The sequence below is a fragment of the Ailuropoda melanoleuca genome, chromosome 3 (genome assembly GCF_002007445.2).
Source record: "Ailuropoda melanoleuca isolate Jingjing chromosome 3, ASM200744v2, whole genome shotgun sequence".
NCBI lineage: Eukaryota > Metazoa > Chordata > Mammalia > Carnivora > Ursidae > Ailuropoda > Ailuropoda melanoleuca.
Genome location: NC_048220.1, coordinates 80536858 through 80557159, shown reverse-complemented (window position 1 = coordinate 80557159; position 20302 = coordinate 80536858). Strand labels below are relative to the sequence as shown.

Genomic DNA, 20302 nt, shown 5'->3' with positions numbered 1-20302 from the left:
TTCTTCCATCTGGTATATGACCTAAAATATCAAAAAGAAATATGTACAGCTAAAATGAATATGTGACTTTATTCAGAGTACCTTCAACTCATCAGGTAACACTTTGTGGTTAACATTTCATGGTGAGATCTTTAAAATTTATTTTTATTCTTAATGATATTATTCTACTCTTAATGTACTCTATAAAGCAGCAAAATAGAATAAACAACACTATTAGTCTCTATTCTCTCAGTACCTACCTCTTTCCTCCTCCACATATGGCTCTTCTTTTGACATATATGGAAACTCTTGAGCGTGGAAAGGGAGATGTGTTTTGGGAAGAGTACAGTCTCTAAACACTTCCCAGAATTCTAATGTAACAGGTTACACTGTTTTGAGAGAACAAAACTATTTGTAGAACTTAACAGTGAGCCAGGTACTGTGCTAAGTGTCTTACATATATTAACTCACCGACACCCCATAAACTCTCCCAGCACCAGCATCACCCACACAGATGGGAGTGTCTGAGTCTACACACAATGAAAATAAGTGGCTGGTGGTGGCTGCATCTATGAGTGAGCTTAACCCAAAGGCTCTGCTATTTCCACTCTGCTGTGTCCTCTCTCCAAAATTAAATATAAACAAGGCACTAATATTTATTGAAGAATTTTTGTATGTCAGACATTACTAGAAAATAGATTCAATTTTTATGTTTAAGCTTTATAATAACACTATAAAGGGGAGTATTATCATCATCCCATTTTAGAAATAAGGAAACCTGCTCAGAGAGGTTAAATAACTTGTGCAAGGTCACACGACTGGGAAGATGGATATTCCCATCTTAGTCCTTTTCTTAATCTACTACGTCAATTCTGAGATTTTAAGACATGTAGGACTAGGGCCTGAAATTCTGCAGTTATAATACGCTCCCAGGTAATGACGGATAATGATGACCTAAGGACCACATTTTAATAGTTAGGAGTTTCTCATGCTGTCCTCCCTAATGAGATTTTGTAACTCCTGTAGGAAATAATCTTTTGAGACTACCAATGACTCACTTCTATTTAAATTTTGAAGTTTAAAGAATAAAATTGTCATTTTCCCCCCTACAAACAAGTTCAATGCTCCCAGCTCTAGGATTACTTCCGGAGAAGTGGAGACACAACAGAGAGAGATGAGAGAAACAGAATTTGCTGTAAACTCTGCTGCAATGGCTACCATCCTATTTCCTTCTTTTTTATTCTTTCACGTCAAGCAGAGTGTGAGCTAGCTTACATGTCAATGTGTTTGCTACATTTCCTTAATTATTGATAGAAAATTAAAAAGTCTGGAGAGACTCTTATTTATTTATTAACATTGCTACTACATCATAATTCCTTGGAGAATTTCCCTTTGTGCTGATTTATCCATCTGCTTGCTAATCTGCATAAATGCTAGTTTTTTACTACCCTTGTGCCCAATACAAAGACAAAAGGGTGGGCATATGCCCCTACCCATGGCTAGAATATGTGTGTGAAAGAAATATTTTTTAACACTACCCTCCCAACTTTAATATTAGGTTAGTAAAATTAACATAAATATTCAGAAATTGCCATTCATTTCTTAGTAAAAAATGTCAAGTTTCAATAATGTAGTAAGGAAAATTCTGAATTTTATTTTATTATTTTTTTTAAAAAAATATTTATTTATGTATTTATTTATTTGACACAGAGAGAGAGGGCACAAGCAGGGGGAGCAGCAGGCAGAGGAAGAGGGAGAAGCAGGCTCCCCATGGAGCAGGGAGCCTGACCTGGGGCTCCATCCCAGATCCCAGGACCCTGGGATCATGACCTGAGCCGAAGGCAGACACTCAACCGACTGAGCCACCCAGGTGTCCTGAAAATTCTGAATTTTAAAACCTACCTGGGCATTGCTAAAAAGTAGGGACATATGATAAAAATGTAAATCATGTATAAATAATGTTTAAAAATGGAGTTTGAGATCATGTTTATTGGTAGGCCAAGTAGTAGTACATTTGTGATTTTGGTATCTGTTGTAAGGAGTGGTCGTTAACATTTTGTGTTAGTCTACTTCCAAAAAGTATCGATACATATTTATGTGTAGTTGGCATTTAAGTCTCTGGATTATAACATTAGAATAATGGCTTTAAGAGAAGGAAGACTCTTTAAAAAAGAAATAACTCTGGTAGAGTAATCATGATTCTATTTCACAAATCTGTTAACCTAAATGTGACAATGTAACACAATTGTTTTCAGCCTGGCAGAGATTGTATCAAGTGTTCTCTGGGGTAAGCTGCAAAGGCTGTCTTAGGGCATTCCTGATAGAAATGGATGGATACTTTTTGAACTTCTCACTGCCTGCTAAGTTAACCCTCCCCAAATTCTGAGAGTGGTTATTATTATCTCCGTATCACAAATGAAAAACATGACAGAACGAAACTAAACACAAAACATAGGCCTAGAGAGGTAACATTTCCCAAAGTTTGCATCCTCAACTAATAAATGGAAAAGCCAGAACTGATTTCAGATCTAATTGCAAAGCCCATTTTATTTGCTGGTACTTCCTCCAGAAAAGCAAACAAACAGAATCTCTTCTAGATAAGGTAAATATGCATTTGACTGATATTTGAGACTATACTTCCGTTAGTGGAATGCCTTGAACATCAATGGGAGAGAGAAATTTACCTGGGCTTTCAATCAGGAACCATGACGAGATGTAGAAATGCCTTCATCTTGCTTCTTGAAAGAGCTGGCATCTGAATCTACAACTTATCTGGTCTGGGAAGATAGAAAGCAAGGGGTAGCCAAATGAGTCATGATAAAAACAGTGTCAATATTCTGTAATGCAGGGTAATGTTATGTCTGGCAACAATGTATTTTACCAGAAATTTACCAAAAATTCTTTGTTGGTTCATTAATTTACTCACACATTTATTGATCCATTGCTTTTTTAAAAAGGATATTTTATTTATTTGAGCAAGCGAGACAGCCTGCAAGAGAGCGAGCAATAGCGGGGGATGGGGGTGGGGCAAGGGCAGAAGGAGAGGGAGAAGCAGACGCCCCACTGAGCAGGGAGCAGGGGCTTGATCCCGGGACCCTGCGATCACGACCTGAGGGGAGGCAGACGTTTAACTGACTGGGCCACCCAGGTGCCCCTCATTCATCATTCCTATAATGGAAGAGCTCGTAGTAATATACTACACGTTAATTATTGATTTTGAAGTACCTTTTCTTATAAAACAAAACCAAACAACGCGCCAGGGAAGGTAAGCCGAGTAAACCGCATCCGTGGACCACCCCGCCGGCGCCCACCCCAGCCGGAGGCTCTCCGCGCGCCTGGCATCTGAGGAGGATGGCATCTGAGCACGCGGCGCCAGGAGGCGGGGAACGCGGGCAAAGCTCGGGTGCTCAGAGTCAGACGGGGCTGCTGTCTGGCTTCTGGCGTGGCTCCCACCCACGCAGACTTATCCGATCAAGCAACTGTTGCCATGCTTTCGAGGAACGACTCCCGGCATACCTCGGCTGCCCCGAGTTAGCTAATTCCACCCCAATCCAAGGGGCGATGCTCTGCAGTCAGCAGCTTGTCTCTTCATGCTCTCGTAGTCTGTTCGCTCTCTCTACTCTTACGAGACTCAAGCCAAGAAACACCTGTGCAGTAAGGCCCCCTTAGCCGCAGTTCCGCTCTCAGAGGTTTCGGTTACCCGTGGTCGCCCGTGGTCGGAAGCAGATGAACTCATGACCAATCCACAGAAGGCCAGGGGTGGCTTACAGCTGCCTCGCAACGCCTGCGTCCTTCAGCTCCCAGCCTCTCACGTAGGCGTCTCGCAGCATCGCGGGAGGGGTGAGGACAGGACGATAAGGTAATTGGAGAGACAAAGAGGGACCACACTCACCTTTAATTACAGAATATTGTTACAATTGTTCTATTTTATTTTTATTCTCTTACTGAGCCTAATTTATAAAGTTAAACCCTTTCGTCGGTCTGTATGTATAGGGAAAAACATATATAGGGTTTGGTATTATCATGGTTTCAGGCGTCCACTGAGGGTCTTGGAACGTATCACTGTGGATAAGGGGAGGAGGGTCTCCTGTACGTTTTCATTTTCTAAATCCAATCCAGTTGGTGTGTAGACATCCGGTGTGACAAGGCAGAAACTGGGCTTCATTGACTCTGTTTGTTCCATGCCTTATTTTATTGACACAGAAAATGTTGAGGATCCCAAAATGGAACAGTTTGGGGGGCATGTGGAGGGTTTGACTAGATAATGAATCCCAGTATTAAATCTGCTGGAGTTTCAAGTACAAGATGAAGGGAAACAACATCCAAAATTAGTAAAGAGATGATTTGCTTAAATGTGTTTTAAGAAGTACAAGACACATAAAACCCTGCCTTGAAAATGAGTATAGATTTTATCTCATCTAGAGACAAGGATGAGTTGTGGAAAAGAGATTCAGTTTTCACTTGGTTCATTAATTCCATAAGATAGGTAATATAAAAAGCTTCTAAGATTATATATACATTAGAAGGTACTTCCAGGTGTTACTCTAATTCCTTAATGTCTCGGCTGTACTAATTTAAGGCCAACGTGCTCTAGGTATTGTTAAGCTATCACTGTTCCTTGAGAACTGAACTCATCGAGGCTTTGGTTTGACATCGCGTTTGACTTTTTATATAGTAACTGACATGTACTGGGGCAGTGATGGACTGAGTCTAACCCGAATCCAACCATAATGAGTAAATTTTGCTTATGTGCTTACCACCTGTTCCTTTTGAACAAAATGCCAGATTCATTTAGCTGAAATGATTCCAAAAAGTGCATTGACCTCAACTAATTTCAAAATGCTTTTTATTTCTGCATATGTTGAATACTTTTTACAATTTAAAAAATCTGTTTTGAAGGTAAAATTGACATGTCATGAAATTAAAATGACAAATATGTGAATCAAACTGTAAATCAAGAATTTGGGAAGTGAAGAGTGGAAACTTAAATTCAGAATTTTTGTACTCTTTCTGTAAATACTTTTTGAAGAAACTCTCTGAATTAGAATAGCCTCATTTGGAATGCTTTCTGTTACCAGTCAATATTTTTAGATAGTTAAAACCTGGTCCTAAGCCTAAAGTGGGCTGAATTCTGGAAAGCAAATCTTTCACAGCTGCCTCCGGGAACAGGAACCTTTTTAAAAATAGATACTCCTTAAAGTCTTTTGTTCACATGGTCACACACTGATGCTTACATGTTCCAGTATCTAATATCCTCACAGTAGTCTTGATAACTAAGGTCATTTTTTTTTATCTTTAGAAACCTACCCTGGAACAACCATATTCAACAGATCTCAAGCTACTGAGTGTGTGATTGAACGTTACATTTTGTTTCATACGTGAATGTTGTGCATCTATTTTGGATTATATATTGTGTTTGTGCATTTCTGTCTTTATTCATAGTTACTTCTCAGGTTATGGAATTGATTTGTATTGAACGCAAACTGTAAATAAAAAGAAATGGCTAGAAAAATATAGGTGCTGTAATTACCTTTTAGCAGATGAACCTGCAGGCTTTGAGACATTAATTTCCTCGAAGTCACAACAGTATGAAATGTGCTAGACACCATTTAATTTCTTATTTCAAATTGAATGCTCTATGATTTCAACTTAGTTAATGATCACAATGTGCCACAACTGGGAATAATAGAGACATAATTGTTTGTTTATACTACATACTATAAACATACATGATTTTGCATTTTACTCTTTCCCATCCTCCAGAGCTTTCAGAGTAATCCCCATTTACTTACCTGCCTTTTGCTATTTTCTTCATTGCTTTAACCCTTTGTTTTCCAGTTTTTATCATGAGATTGTTCTCATTTTTTCTCACTATAATTTTGTCTAAATGCAATAGTCAGTTTTCAAACAGTAATTTGATTGAGGCAAACCTGATCTTGACATCTTAAAGAGATGTTATCTTAAAGAAAAAAGTCTTTAAGTTGGATGTTCATATGCAGGAAAACATTTTCTGTTCCTTAATTTTCTACCGTACGATCACTAGGCATATAAAATGAATCCTGAGTGACTGGTAATAAACTGCCTGAAGATGGGTAATTTTGAATAAAAAATGTAAAAATGTTAATGCAAGGAGGCAGCATCCAATTTATTTACAAAAGAATTCCTAACACAAACATATTGTGAACATTAAAAAAAAAATGTAACACATGAGATTTTGAAACTTACATTTTCATTTATCATTACCAATTCTAGCCAGAGAAAATATGCCTCTAGCCATTTCAAAAGAAGGTTTAATTAAAAACCAGTCATGGACATTATTGAACATAAATAGGAAATTTTGGAAAATAGCTCTTTCCTGACTAAAAATTGCTTAAGTATTGTGGAATTTTTTGTTAGGTCTCTTTTTGAAGATTAGAACATACTAAATTTAATTTAAGTATAAATCCTAGAACATCTTCAATGTGAGCTAAACACAAAGCCCTTTCCGTTTTTTACTTAACACAAATTTTGTTCAAAGAAAGTTTAGATTTTTTGTTTCAAAGAAAGTTTATGTACAGAGAAATGAAATTCTCATTTAATAAAACAGGTACATTAACTCAACTGATTGCATGAGAGACTGTGGACTCGGAGAAACAAACTGAGGGCTTCAGAGGGGAGGGGGGTGGGGGAATGGGACAGGCTGGTGATGGGTATTAAGGAGGGCACGTATTGCATGGTGCACTGGGTGTTATACGCAAGTAATGAATCATGAACTTTACATCAAAAATCAGGGATGTATTTTATGGTGACTAATATAATATAATAAAAAAATTATTAAAAAAACCTCGATTACTTAATTCCTTAATATTATAAATATGAAATTCATGTATGGGAACCATACAAATTAAAAATTATATCATTAAGGGGCACCTGCATGGTGCAGTCGGTTAGGTGTCTAACTCTTGGTTTCGGCTTAGGTCATGATCTCAGGGTTGTGAGATCGAGCCCCATGGTGGGCTCTGTGCTTAGTGTAGAGTCTGCTTGGGATTCTCTCTCCCTCTCCTCCTCCCACTTATGCTCTCTCTGTCTCTCTCTCTCTCTCAAATAAATAAATAAATCTTTAAAAAGAAAGGAAATTATCATTAAATTTTTGAAATTTCAAGACTGGTTTTGTTCATGCTTAATTGTTTATTTTGTTAATTTATAATTAAATCTTTTGGGAATCTGCTTTTTTTTCTTATTTTTATTTAGCAGGAAGAATGCAACATTAGTCAAAATGAACATACATTTATCTTTTATTTAAAAATATATCATTTTTCCTCTCATTTAATTCTATTTCAAGTGATTCCTTTTTCTTTTCTATCAACAGGCTGAGTTAAATGACCCAACTGATCCCTTCACTAATCACAGTACAGAAGCCTCATCAAATGTAGGGGATGAAACTTTCTCTAAATATATAGGATGGAGAATTGCCAATGCTCTTTCCAAACTGTTCTTCCCCTCCACTGGAGCCCATGTTCTTCCTTTGAAAGAACCACTGAAAAAACGGTATCCAGTGAAATATCTGAACAGAAAGGATTCCATGAAGAAGAGAGTTCTACATGTCACTGTAAGGTGAGGTGAAGCACTATTCAAATTAGTCCTGTTATTCTATACACTGCATTTCAAAGTCATACAAACTGTATATAATCATGTGCTACATTATTTAATTCATTTTCTCTTTTTCAACTCCAATCTTGGCTCCAACAACTTCTAGGTATTCTAGCATAAGCAAGTACTCTCTTCTTAGCAACTATTTCTCCATATTTAAAACAGATAATATTATGTAATATAAGTCAGTGTTTTAATACGGTGAAAGCCTCCCTCCCATTACTGACCTTCATTTGCCTAGTCTACCCCCATCTCTCCTATCATTAATTGCTTGTGTATCCTTCCAAGGTCTATAAAATGTAAACAAAATAAATTACAAGTATATTTTAAATTGTCTTTCCATTTTTACATTAAAGTTAGCATACTAAATATATCATTTGGCATCTTACATTTTTTATTTAACTTCATTTATTAGAGATTTCTTTCATGCCAGTACATAGAAGATTTTCTCATTATTATCATATTTTTAATCTGTTATGATGTTTTCCTTAGTATGAATGTACCACAGTTTATTTAATCAGTTTTCTATAGGTTGGCATCTGGGTTGTTTTCGATTGTCTGCTACTATATATTACCACAAAATTTAACCTTCCACATGGGTGTTTTTATACATGAGGAAGAATTCCTGCAGGATAAGTTCTCAGAAGTGTGATTTCTGAGTCAGAGTGTATGTGCCTTTGTAATTTTGGTAGATATTTCCTAATTGTCTTTCAGAGGAATCGTGCAAATTTATATCCACATCAGCAATATCTGAGAGTACTTGTTTCTCTTTAATCTTTCCAATAGAGGGTGTTGACAAACTTTTGGGTTTTGATAATGTGAAAAGTGAAATATGGTTTCTATGTATAGTTTTCTTAAGGTAATTGGTTTGAATAACTTTCTTATGTTAACAGCCTTTTGTTTTTCCTTTATATGGTGATTAACTATTGCTTTTGCCCATTTGTCCACTGAGTTTGTATCTTTTTCACTTAAATATGAGGGAACTATTTATATATTAATTGATGTGTCCCTTTGTCTATGGTAAGAGCTACAAATATTTGTTTTTCCCTCCACTTTTTACTTATCTTTAAATTTTGCTTAGAGTATTTTTTTGCCTTAGTCATTTTTTCTAGGTAATATAATTTATCAATTTTTCACTATATATCTATTTAGGAAAGTTCTTTTCATTTTATGATTAAAATCTTATATTGTTTTCTGGTACTTTTAAGGATTTATTTTGAATAGTCATTGGTCCATTTGAAGTGTGTGTGTGTGTGTGTGTGTGTGTGTGTGTGTGTGTGTGTGTGTTGTCAATCCAGATGGCTACTCTGTTGTCCCAACAATATTTATTGAGTCACCTATCTCCTTTCAACATTTATTCTGATTTAAATGTTATACTTATTAAATGCTAAGTTCTTATTTATTTTCTTTTACTATGTTCTAAAAGAATTTCAGTAATTTGGAATTATCTACTCTTTCAAGGTTTGGTAGAATTCCCTTTTAAACCATCAGTACCTTATACCTCTTCTAAGGGTAGGTCTTCGTCAAATTTTTCTATTTTTGTATGGCTATTGGCAAGGCTGATGCAGCCAGAATGCACAGGCACAGCTAAATTCAGTTCTTACTGTTTGAGGTCCATGTTATAAAAGTATCTGGAGTATCAATCCTGAATATCAGTCTCTTTGGATCTTTCTCTTTCTTCTTTGGTCAATTTTAGCGATTATGCTTCCTTTGAATACTACTTATTTTATCCCCTTTTTCAGAATTTATGGTCACAATTGTCCAAAGTAGTATATTAAGATTCCTCTGTTTCTGTGGTTGTTTTCTTCCTCAACCAATTCTCATTTTGTTTATTTTCATTTTGTCCCTTTTATTCCTCTTAATTAATTTAGTATTTTATTCATTTTATATTATTTTTCTACTGAACCATCTTTTAGATTCTAACTCAGCATTTTCTTAATCATTATTTGTGTCCCAAAATTATGAAACTGTTGTTGCCCAAAGGCAGACTTTATTGGAGGTATAATAATTGGGTGGAATAAGGCCAGTAGGCAGGCTTGGCTGCACAAAGGTCCACAGAAAAATAGATAAATGCTTGAGCAGCGTTCTGACACAGTTTTGAGCATTTTTTCAAGCATTCTAAAATCAGTAAGGAAGATACGTACATTTGAACTGAAGGATCACACAGCCTGGACTTCAGTAGTCTTGTTGGAAGAAATATTATAAAAATACTCTTCAATGTATATTATAAATATTTGTAAGGTTGCAATATATCAAAGTATAATGAAAATGTCGGCTTTAAATATCGAGGGTATTGAGATTTACTTTAGAATCCCAAAATATATTCTGTATATTCTCAAGGACCAAAAACGTGTAAGAAAATCAATCTGGTACCACAGAGAGCACATTGGACAAGTGTAATTTGGCTTCTCGTTATGCTCAGTTGAAGGAAAAGATAGAAAACTAGAAAAACAGAAGAAACTGAATACTGACAAGAGGAGACGAAGGAAATAGCAGGGGAAAGGGTCAAAAGACAGTAAAGAGGCAGATGGAGATGAATGGTGCCTGATGGGACACAGAAAGGAAAAACAGGGAGAGAGGAGAGACATACTGACAATGCTTAGAATAGCAGAACAGGGGGGGCACCTGGGTGGCTCAGTTGGTCCGGCTCTTAGTTTTGGCTCAGGTCATGATCTTCCAGTTGTGGGATTGAGCCCCCGTGGGGCTCTGTGCTCAGCGTGGAGTCTGCTTCAGATCACTGTCCCTCTCCCTCCTGCTTGCTCTCTTTCTCTCTCTCTCTGTCTCTCAAATAAATGAATAAATAAAATCTTCTAAAAAATAGCAGAACAGAGAAATATGAGCAGAAGGAAAGATGAAAGAGACAGACTGAGAAGAGATATACTAATGAAAGCTACAAATGGAAGGGATGTGGGCAAGGGTTGGGGATAGGGGAAGAGAATATGCAAAGTCAGAGGGGAATTGAGACAAAAGAGTAGTGGGGTGGGGTTATGACTCAGAATCCTATAGGTTTTGAAGGATTAGTAAATTAAATTTCTCATCAGAGTCTACAGTTCATTATGCAAATGACAATCATTCATCATTAATCTTTGAAAAAATGTCATCTCCTTATCCATTTTTCACAGCTCATTACAGGCTCTAGCAATTTAACTTAGAGTGTCTCTGGCCTGACCGAGAGGGCCCCAGCAGCCTCAGCGTCCCTCTGGCAGGAGCACCTCATGTGGCACAGCTTGGGGTGGGGGGGTACAGCTTTCACAATGCACCATTCATGCTGTAATGTGTGTGAACAGTGCCTCCTGGAGTTGTGCGTATTACCAGCTTCCTTTAGGGATAGACTCCTCTTGGGGACAGCAGAGGTGAGTGGAGTAGGGCTACAGCTCAGCGGCCTGAAGACACAGTTTAGATCAGGCCTGGCTGAACAGTCTCTACTGTCCAGTAGGGCTATGTGAATAAAATCCCTGCTTTTTAAAAAGTTGTTGAAAAACAAACTTCAGTCTAAGCTGTGCATTGATGAAATGTCTCTTGTTCACTAAACATGAAGTGCAGGAAATGTTATTTCTTCCATTCCCTGGGTTCTGCATCTATTCAGCCTCACAGCTAGCTCCTTTTGTTGCTTCTCCATCTCCTGCCGCTTCCAGGTCCACAAGCTGGAATTAGCGCAGTTAATGAACGTCGGAGCGCGCTGGAGTGCCGTAGCTCGCGCACGAAGACGTAATGCAAAGCCTGCTGGGTGCTCCGCTCGTTTGCACCTCTTAAAGGTCGTCGGGTGCAGGGTCATATCACCAATTTTTCATCAAGTGTTCCTAGAAATGTCCATTTTGTGCTTTCCACCAGTAGCAATGTGGAAGATAGTGAGAAGGCCAACATTTAAGGACACCTACAGAAGATGGGTAGGAGGACAGGAAATTTAAGAGAATATGTTTCTTCATTGCTTTGGAGAACTGAAGCATACTTACTTTAGTGTGAAAATCTGAAAATTTACTAGTAAGGAGAAAACGGGAGCTTCCTTACTGATGAAGCATCTGCTACTCCTCATGACCTATAATTTTCTCCCAAAATATTTTTCTTCACTTGTGTTTTTAGCCTATAAAATTCTTTGAAAGCAGGAATTCTGTCTTTTGTATGTTCATAAATATATATTTTACTCTGAAGGATTTGCAGATTTGGCTTCTTTCTTTTATGAAAATTTTCAAAAGAAAATTATTTTGCTTCTGTACATTTTCTTTCTTTTTTTGTTTGTTTTGCTTCAAGTTAGTGGAACATGCTCTTGGATGCATGTTCTTTTTGCCCCTTAGCATTTTTTTAAATGAAAAAATCATTATGGTTTTTTACTATATCATAAAACTGCAGCCAAAAAACTAGGCATATAATACTTCTATTCAAAGCATAGTATTTTCCTTTTCTCTCATTGTTAGTAAAAATATCGTAAATTTACCTTAAGGCTGAGAATTGAGGACTCTGAAGACCAAATTTTCAAAAACCAGTTCCCACATCTGTTTTGCTTCTGAACTTTCTAAGTGTATTTTCTAAACTTATGTCTTGAATCCCTATAAACTTACAAACAACTAATTTCTTGCACATATGTAAAGACTTGGAAAATTCTAACTTAAAACTTTATCTCTGGTGGTGCTTAGTTTGCTCACAAGTTCTACGTTAGAAGGCTTCATGAGACCAGCACACGGAAGAGATCTGAGGTGAAACTAGCAAGAATGGGTCGAGCATATCTGTTGTCATTTAGGCAGGAAATTTTACATAGCTGACTTCATAAATAGTCATACCCAAGGCTAGTGCATCTTCCCCGAAGCTTCCTTTATAAACGGAGCTAATTCCAAAGTAACAGAATGAGGAGTAGCTAACATTTATTGAACAGCAACAAAGCAGGGAAAGGTAATTACCACAATGTCCCGTAAGAACAGGCTTTATTGGAAAGACCAGTGGTCAGTGGGTGAGGCACATGGTTCTTTCTCATTATCCCACATAGAGGGGTGCTGGGGTTAGGGAAGTAATTGGACATTCACTGGGTTTGTGTTTTGAGGGAAGAGACCCTGCCTGACTGCTACTGCACCTTCTTATAATGGAAGTGTGGAAAAATACCTTCTCAAGGAAGAAATACACATTTTGGACTCGGTTGCCAAGCCATCTGAGATGGGGCACCAACTGGCTAGGGGATGGTAGAAATGCCAGCTGCCCAGAATCAGGAGCCTTTGGGAAGTTTTCTTAATGGTTGTAAAAGATAGTCATTGGGCTCCTTGTGAAGTTGGGTTTAGGAGAAACTCCACCAAATGAACGGACTCTTAGGACCCCTGGTTCTAGCCAGCAAGTTGCCAGGCAATTTCAAGATGAATGTCATAGTTGAACAATTCTGTTTGCCGTCCCATATGAAAGCCTTTTGTAAACAAGCCTTTTGCTAAGCACTTATATGTATGACCCTTAGATGTGGATAGATATGATTATTTTGTCCATTATATAGATTTTATAGATCTATAAAAAATCTCCCTTTTGTAGAGTGGAATCTGAGAGGTTAAGTAATTTGCCCGAGGACTCACAGTCATTAAGTGTGGGAGTCTGAACTTAAGTGCGTTCTGACTTCTGAGTCTACTGTGAGCCTTTCTTTCCCCTCATGTGAAATTAATCTGATGGCAAAGCCTTGAGCAGTTTGTTAACTTCATAAGAAAAGGGTTTTTATTTCTTTTCAATTTCTGTCTCTTGATTTTTCAGAACTTGATTTTGATTAAGGGATTTTTTTTCTGGGCTCTGCATCTCTCTAGTTAATATTAGGAAATCTATGTCAAGGTGGAGGCACTTTCAATAAGTCAGTATGATTTTTTTTTTCCTTCCATTGGCTTTAGTGAAAATCATACTGACTACTAGAAAGTGCCTCCTCCTCGATGTAGAGTGCATATATGTGAAGAGAGGGAGAGAGAAGGAGAGCGAGAGAGATCGAAAGTTAAAAAAAGGAGAGCTGCAAAGAATTCTTAAATGTCTTAAAACTTTCTAGTTCTGTTTCACGAAGGGAAAAAAGAAATCTGTGTCTCCCTCACAAAATGTCAAACATGTTTATTTATAGTTTCTTTCTGATTGATTTAGATTAAGTGATTTAACTTTTCTGAGCCTCAGGCTTCTAATCTTTGAAAATGTAAAAGCTGTGCACCCTCTCAGGTTTGTCCTGAGGACAGAAGGAAAGCCTGGAGCTACAGAGCCTGGGTATGCTGGTTCCTTTTCCCCTTTGTTCTATAATTTAGGAGATTTTCTTAAATATTTTTCTTTAGAATATAATATTTAATTCTTAGGAAAATTAGGATCAATAATAAGTGGAAGATTTACATTTCTGTGCACATATATATTATTAAGCTATGAATTGCTGTTAGCAACTTTTCAAAGGGAGCTTACAGTTTCATGACGATTTCCTTTCTGGTTATGTTTTTTTCCCTTCTTGTTTCTAGCTTTAAAATGAAAACACAGTTCATGATGTCATACATGCGTTTTGAGGGTATGCTGTCAAGACCCATTACGGAAGAGTAAAGTGGAACGTGAATAGTTAGCATGGCAATTCATAATTTTCAGCTGAAGAGAGATAAAGAGCATGAATGGGTCTTCAGAGATGAGCTCCTAATTTTTGAGGTTTTGTGATTTGATTATTAAAAATTAGATCATCAGCTCAGATCAATCATTTAGTGTTAAGACTTCTAGAGCTTGAAGTGGTATTAGAAGTGAAGTCCAACTGCCAGTGACAGAAACAAATTTCACACATCCCAAATCCATTTCCAGTACGTGACTCAGTTTACCTGCAGTCTTGCCTGAGAGAGAAATCAGTCCTCATCTGTCTTCTACTGTTTCCTACCTTTTCCTGCCTTTTCACTGGAGACTTGGTCTGAACAGCAATTTTAGATGTCATCGATGGGACCACAGCTTTAGCTGTCACTCCAACTGTGGGTGTCTTTATGCTTATACAACAGGGGTCTAACTTCAATATAATCATCAACCCCAAGGGTTTCCATTCATAGTAACATGATGGGAATGCAGAATCTTAAAAATGACTTAAGTAATAAAATGAACTGGGTGAGATGTAAAAAAAATTCTGTTTCAAATACAGGTCAGCTAGAATCAAAATGATAGCCTTATGGGAAGACAAGGTTGTGTAATGGAAAACAAAAACAAAATCTATTTTTTCTTCTGTGTTTTGTTTGGTTTATCATATGAACTTCGCTCTTTTTAAAAGATAAACTTGACGTGTAACATTGTGTAAGTTTAAGATGTATAGGTATTACTTTGATACACTTTATAAATTGTAATATGATTGTCAATATAGTGATATTTATCACATTACATAATTATAATACAATATTATTGTCTATATTCATTATACTGGGCATTATAGCCTATGGGTTATTTGCTTATTTGCTCATTACAAGTATGTACCCTTAAGCAGCACCACTGTTCTCCTCTATCACCTGTTAACCACCATTTTACTCTGTTTTTTACAGTTTTAACTTTTTTAGGTTTCACTTACAAGTAATATGTAGGATTTGTCTTTCTCTGAATTATCTTGCTTAGCATGATGTGCTCAAAGTCTACCCATGTTGTCACCAATGGGAAGCTATCTTCCATTCTCATGAATAATGTTCTATTGTGTATTGATAGCACATCTTTTTTTATCCATTCATCCATTGATGGACATTTGGGGCATTTTCACATCTTGGCTATTGTTGAGTAATGCTGCAATAAACACAGGAGTGCATATATTTCTTTGAAATCCCATTTTCATTTCCTTTGGATATATTTCCAGAATTAGAATTGCTAGATTGTATGGTACATCTATTTTTAATTTTTTGGGAAACCTCCATACTGTTTTCTATAATGGTTGGATTATAGATACTTTACATCCCCTCCAACAACATATAATGGCTTCTTTTTCACCACATCCTTGTCGGCATCTGTTGTCTCTTGTCTTTTTGATGATAGCCATTCTAATAGTGTGAAGTGATGCCTCATTGTGGTTTTGATTTGCATTTCCCTGATTAGTGATGTTGAGCATTTTTTCATGTGTCAGTTGGCCATTTTGATGTCCTCTCTGGAGAAATGTCTATTTAGTTGTTTTGCCCATTTTAAAAATTGAAAATGTTTTTTTGCTCCTGAGTTGACTGAGCTCTTCATATATTTTGAGTATTAACCCCTTATTCGATATATGGTTTGCAAAAATTTTCTCCCATACTGTATGTTGTCTTTTCATTTTGTTAATTCTTTTGCCGTTGAGAAGTTTTTAAGTTTAATGTAGCCCAATTCGTTGAATTTTTCTTTTGTTGTTTGTGCTTTTCATGTCATTCCCCTAAAATTATTGCCAAAACCAGTATCAGTGAACTTCTTCCCTATGTTTTCTCCTAGGAGTTTATGGTATCAAGTCTATGTTTAAGCTTCTTTTTATCTTTTTTTTAAAGATTTTATTTATTCATTTGACAGAGTTAGAGACAGCCAGTGAGAGAGGGAACACAAGCAGGAGGAGTGGGAGAGGAAGAAGCAGGCTCATAGCGGAGGAGCCTGATGTGGGGCTTGATCCCAGAACTCCAGGATCACGCCCTGAGCCGAAGGCAGACGCTTAATGACTGAGCCACCCAGGCGCCCTTATGTTTAAGCTTCTGATCCATTTCTTTCCTGTGAGTTGTGTGAGATAAGGGTTCAATTTCATTATTCTGCCTGTGTTTCTCCAGTTTCCCAGCACCATGTGTTGAAGAGACTATCCTTTCCCCACTGGTATTCTTGGCTCCCTTGTTGAATATTAGTTGACCATATATGCTGAGGTTTAATTCTGTGCTCTCTACTCTGTTCTGTTGATGGACATGTCACTTTTTGTGCCAGTACCATCCAGTTTTTATTACCATGGGTTTGTAGTATAGTTTGAAATCCAGAAACACAGTACCTCTAGCTTTGTACTTTTTTCTCGGGATTGCTTTGGCTATTACGTGGCTTAAGTAGTTCCACTTAAATTTTAGGATTGTTTCTAATATTTTTTTGTGTAGTGTATCTTTGGTATTTTGATGGGTATTTCATTGAATCTGTGGTTGGCTTTGGGTAGTATGGCCATTTTAACAGTATTAATTCTTCTGATCTGTGAACATGGATATCTTTCCATTTGTTTGTGTCTTCCTCAATTTCTTTCAGCAAAGCTTTGTAGTTTTCACTGTATGGACCTCTCACTTCTTCGGTTCAGTTTATTCCTAAGTTTGTTTTTGATGCTATTGTGAGTAGTATGATTTTGTTTCTTTTTCAGATGCTTTATCATTAGTGTAAAGGAATGCAATTGATTTCTATATGTTGATTTTGTACCCTATCACTTTACTGAAATTGTTAGATTAATTCCAGCATGTTTTTTTGACTGATTCTTTGGGTTTTTCTATATATAGGATCATATTCTTAGCAAATAACAATTTTACTTTTTCCTTTCTAGTTTAAATGCCATGTGTTTCTTTACCTTGCCTGATTGCTCTAGCTAGGACTTCTAGTTCTATACTGAATATCGGGAGTGAGCATCTTGGCCTTTTTTCTCCTCCTAGGAAAATGTTTTCAATTTCTCTCCATTGAATATAATGCTAGCTCTGAGTTTGTCATATATGGCCTCAGTTATGTTGAGGTATGTTCCTTCTACACCCACTCAGTTGAGGGATTTTATCATGAAAGGATGTTGTATTTTATCAAATGCTTTTTCTATGTCTATTGAGATGATTGTATGATTTTTATCTTTCATTTTTTTTGATGTGATGAATTACATTTATTGATTTGCATCTGTTAAACAATCCCTGCATCCCAGGAATAAATCTCATTTGGCCATGGTGTATAAGCCTTTTAATGTGTTTTTAATTTGGTTTGCTAATATTTTTTTTGAGAATTCCTGCATCTTTATTTAGCATGGATATCGGTCTATAGTTTTTCTTTCTTGTGGTATTCATATCTGGTTTTGTTAATCAAAGTAGTGCTGGCCTTGTAGAATAAGTTTGGAAGTATTTCCTTCTCCTTGATATTTTGCAAGAGTTTGAGGATAATTGGTATTCTTTAAGTGTTCGGTAGAGTTCTTTAGTAAAGCCATCTGGTCCTGGAATTTTCTATGTTGGGAATTTTTTGATTACTCAAATAATGTCTTTACTTGCTATTGGTTTATTCAGATTTTCGAATTCTTCCTGATTCAGTCTTGGTAGGTTGTTTCTAGAAATGTACCAGTTTCTTCTAGGTTATGTAATTTGTTGGTATGTAGTTGTTCATGGTACAGTCTCTTGTGATTCCATGTATTTCTGTAATGTCAGTTGTAATGTCTTCTCTTTCATTTCTAATTTTGAGTCTTCTCTCCCCTCCCCCTTTTTAAGTTAGTCTAGATAAGGCTTGTTAATTTTGTCAATCTTTTTTAAGAACCATTCCTTAGCTTTTTTGATCTTTTCTACTGTTTGGGGTTTGGTTTGGTTTGTTTGTTTGTTTGTTTTTTGTTCTCTATTTCTGCACTGATCCTTTTTATTTCCTTTTCTCTGCTAATTTTGGGCTTACTTTTTTTTTTTTTTTTGGTCTGTTTTCTTGAGGTGTAAAGTTGGATTGTGTATTTGAGATCTTTCTAATTTCTTAGTATGTGCATTTATTACTATAAACTTCCAGAACTGTTTTTGCAGAATTTGATATGTTGTGTCTTCATTTATTTTGAGATAATTTATTTTTCTTTTGATTTACTCTTTGACCCAATGGCTGTTTAGAAGTGTGTTGTTTAGTTTTCATATATTTGTAGATCTTCTCACTTCCCTCTTATTGTTGATGTCTAGTTTCATACCATCATAGTCAGAGAAGCTGGTATGACTTCAGTCTTCTTAAATTTGCTAAGATTTGTTTTGTGGCCTATCTGATCTATCCTGGAGAACATTTCATGTCCACTTGAGAAGAATGTGTATTCTGTTGCTGTTGGAGAGAATGTTCTGTAGAGAGAGAATGTAGAGAGAGAATGTCTATTAAGTTTATTTGTTATGATTCAGTTCCAACATTTTATTGTGTTTTTTTTTTTTTTTTTTTTTTTTGTCTGGATGATCGATCCAGTGCTGGTAGTGGGGTATTGAAGTCCCTTAAAATTATTATGTTGTTGTCCATTTCACCCCTAAGGTCTATTATAAATTGCTTAATATATTTTGGTGCTTGGGTGTTGGGAGAGTATATGTTTATGATATATCTTGATATATTGACCCCTTTATCATGATATAATGATCTTTTTTGTCTTCTGTTACCCTTTTTGGTTTCAAGTCTATTTTGACTGATAAAGTAATTGAAGTAAGTGTCAGCCTTTGTTTTGTTTCTGTTTGCTTGGGATATCATCTACCATCCTTTCAGCTTGAGCCTATGTGTATCTTTAGAGTTGAAATAAGTCTCTTGCAGACAGCTTTTAGTTGGATATTGTTTTATTTTTTAATCCATCCATCCACTCTGTGCCTTTTGATTGGTGATTTCAATCTTTTTACATTTAGGGTGATTATTGATATGGAAAGATTTACTACTGCCATTTTATCCTTTGCCTTCTGGTTATTTTGTTTCTCCATTGTTTCTTTTTCCTTCTCTGTCTACTTTTGTAAATTGGCAGTTGTCCATGGCAATTTGCTCAGTATTTCCCCCCGCACCTTTTTTTGTTTCATGTCTCTTCTATACATTTTTGCTTTGTGGTTACCATGAGGTTTACACAAAACATCTCAGATAAAATAGTCCTTTTTCAGGGTGCCTGGGTGGCTTAGTCAGCTGGGCATCTGACTCTTGATCTCAGCTCAGGTCTTGATCTTGGGGTCCTGAGTTCAGGACCTGCATTGCGCTCCATGCTGAACCTGGAACCTACTTTAAAAAATATTCCTTTTCCTGCTGATAGGAATTTATCTTTATTTGCATATAAAAGTTACATCTTTTTCTCTTCCTTTTTTATATTTTTGATCTCACAAATTATCTCTTTATGCTGTGATTTCATTACCAAGTTGTAGTGGCTAAAGTCGTTTTTAATGCCCCTTTAACCCAAATGCAGTAGTTCAGAGTTTAATAGAGTATTCTAAAACAGTTGTGATATTCTGTTTATCAACTTAATCAGAGTTTTTCATACTTTTGTCTCTTTGTTTCAGCTTGAAGAGCTCCTTTCAACATTTCTAATAAGGCAGGTCTAGTGGTGGTAAACTCCCTCAGCTTTTCTTGTCTAGAAAATACCTCCTCCTTTGAATCTGAAGGATAACAACTGGATAGAATATTCTTGGCTGGCAGTTTTTATCTTCAATGTTTTGAATATGTCATTCTACTGTCTCTTGGCCTATAGAGTTTCTGCTGAGAAATCTGGTGGTAGCTTAATGGGAGTATCTTTGTATGTTACTGTCTTTTTCTTGATTGTCTCTGAAATTCTTTTTTGAGTCATTGACTTTTGATGGTTTTAATAAAGTTTCTTGGAGAAGGTCTTTTTGTGTTGAGATACTAAGATGTTCTATTAGCTTTATGAACTTGTATATCAAGTTGCTTGCTCAGGTTTGGGAAGTTCTCAGCTATTATTNTCCCTGCTTGTGTTGCCTCTCTCGCTGGCTGTTTCTATCTCTCTGTTGAATAAATAAATAAAATCTTAAAAAAAAAAGAGTGATTTATAGTTTCTAGAATATAGATCCTTTACATCTCTGGTTAAGTTAATTCCAAGGTAACGTATGGTTTTTGGTGCTATTGT

The 20302-nt window shown here is 36.4% G+C and overlaps 1 protein-coding gene across 1 annotated transcript in view; it reads left to right on the top strand.

Moving 5' to 3' along the window:
• TMEM232 (transmembrane protein 232) overlaps positions 1-20302 on the top strand; it is a gene marked incomplete at its 5' end in the record, with an annotated part of 218342 nt that overhangs the window by 94063 nt on the left and 103977 nt on the right. Inside the window, 1 exon segment of the mRNA XM_034655649.1 lies at positions 7328-7572. Coding sequence (XP_034511540.1) covers positions 7328-7572 — 245 coding nt within the window.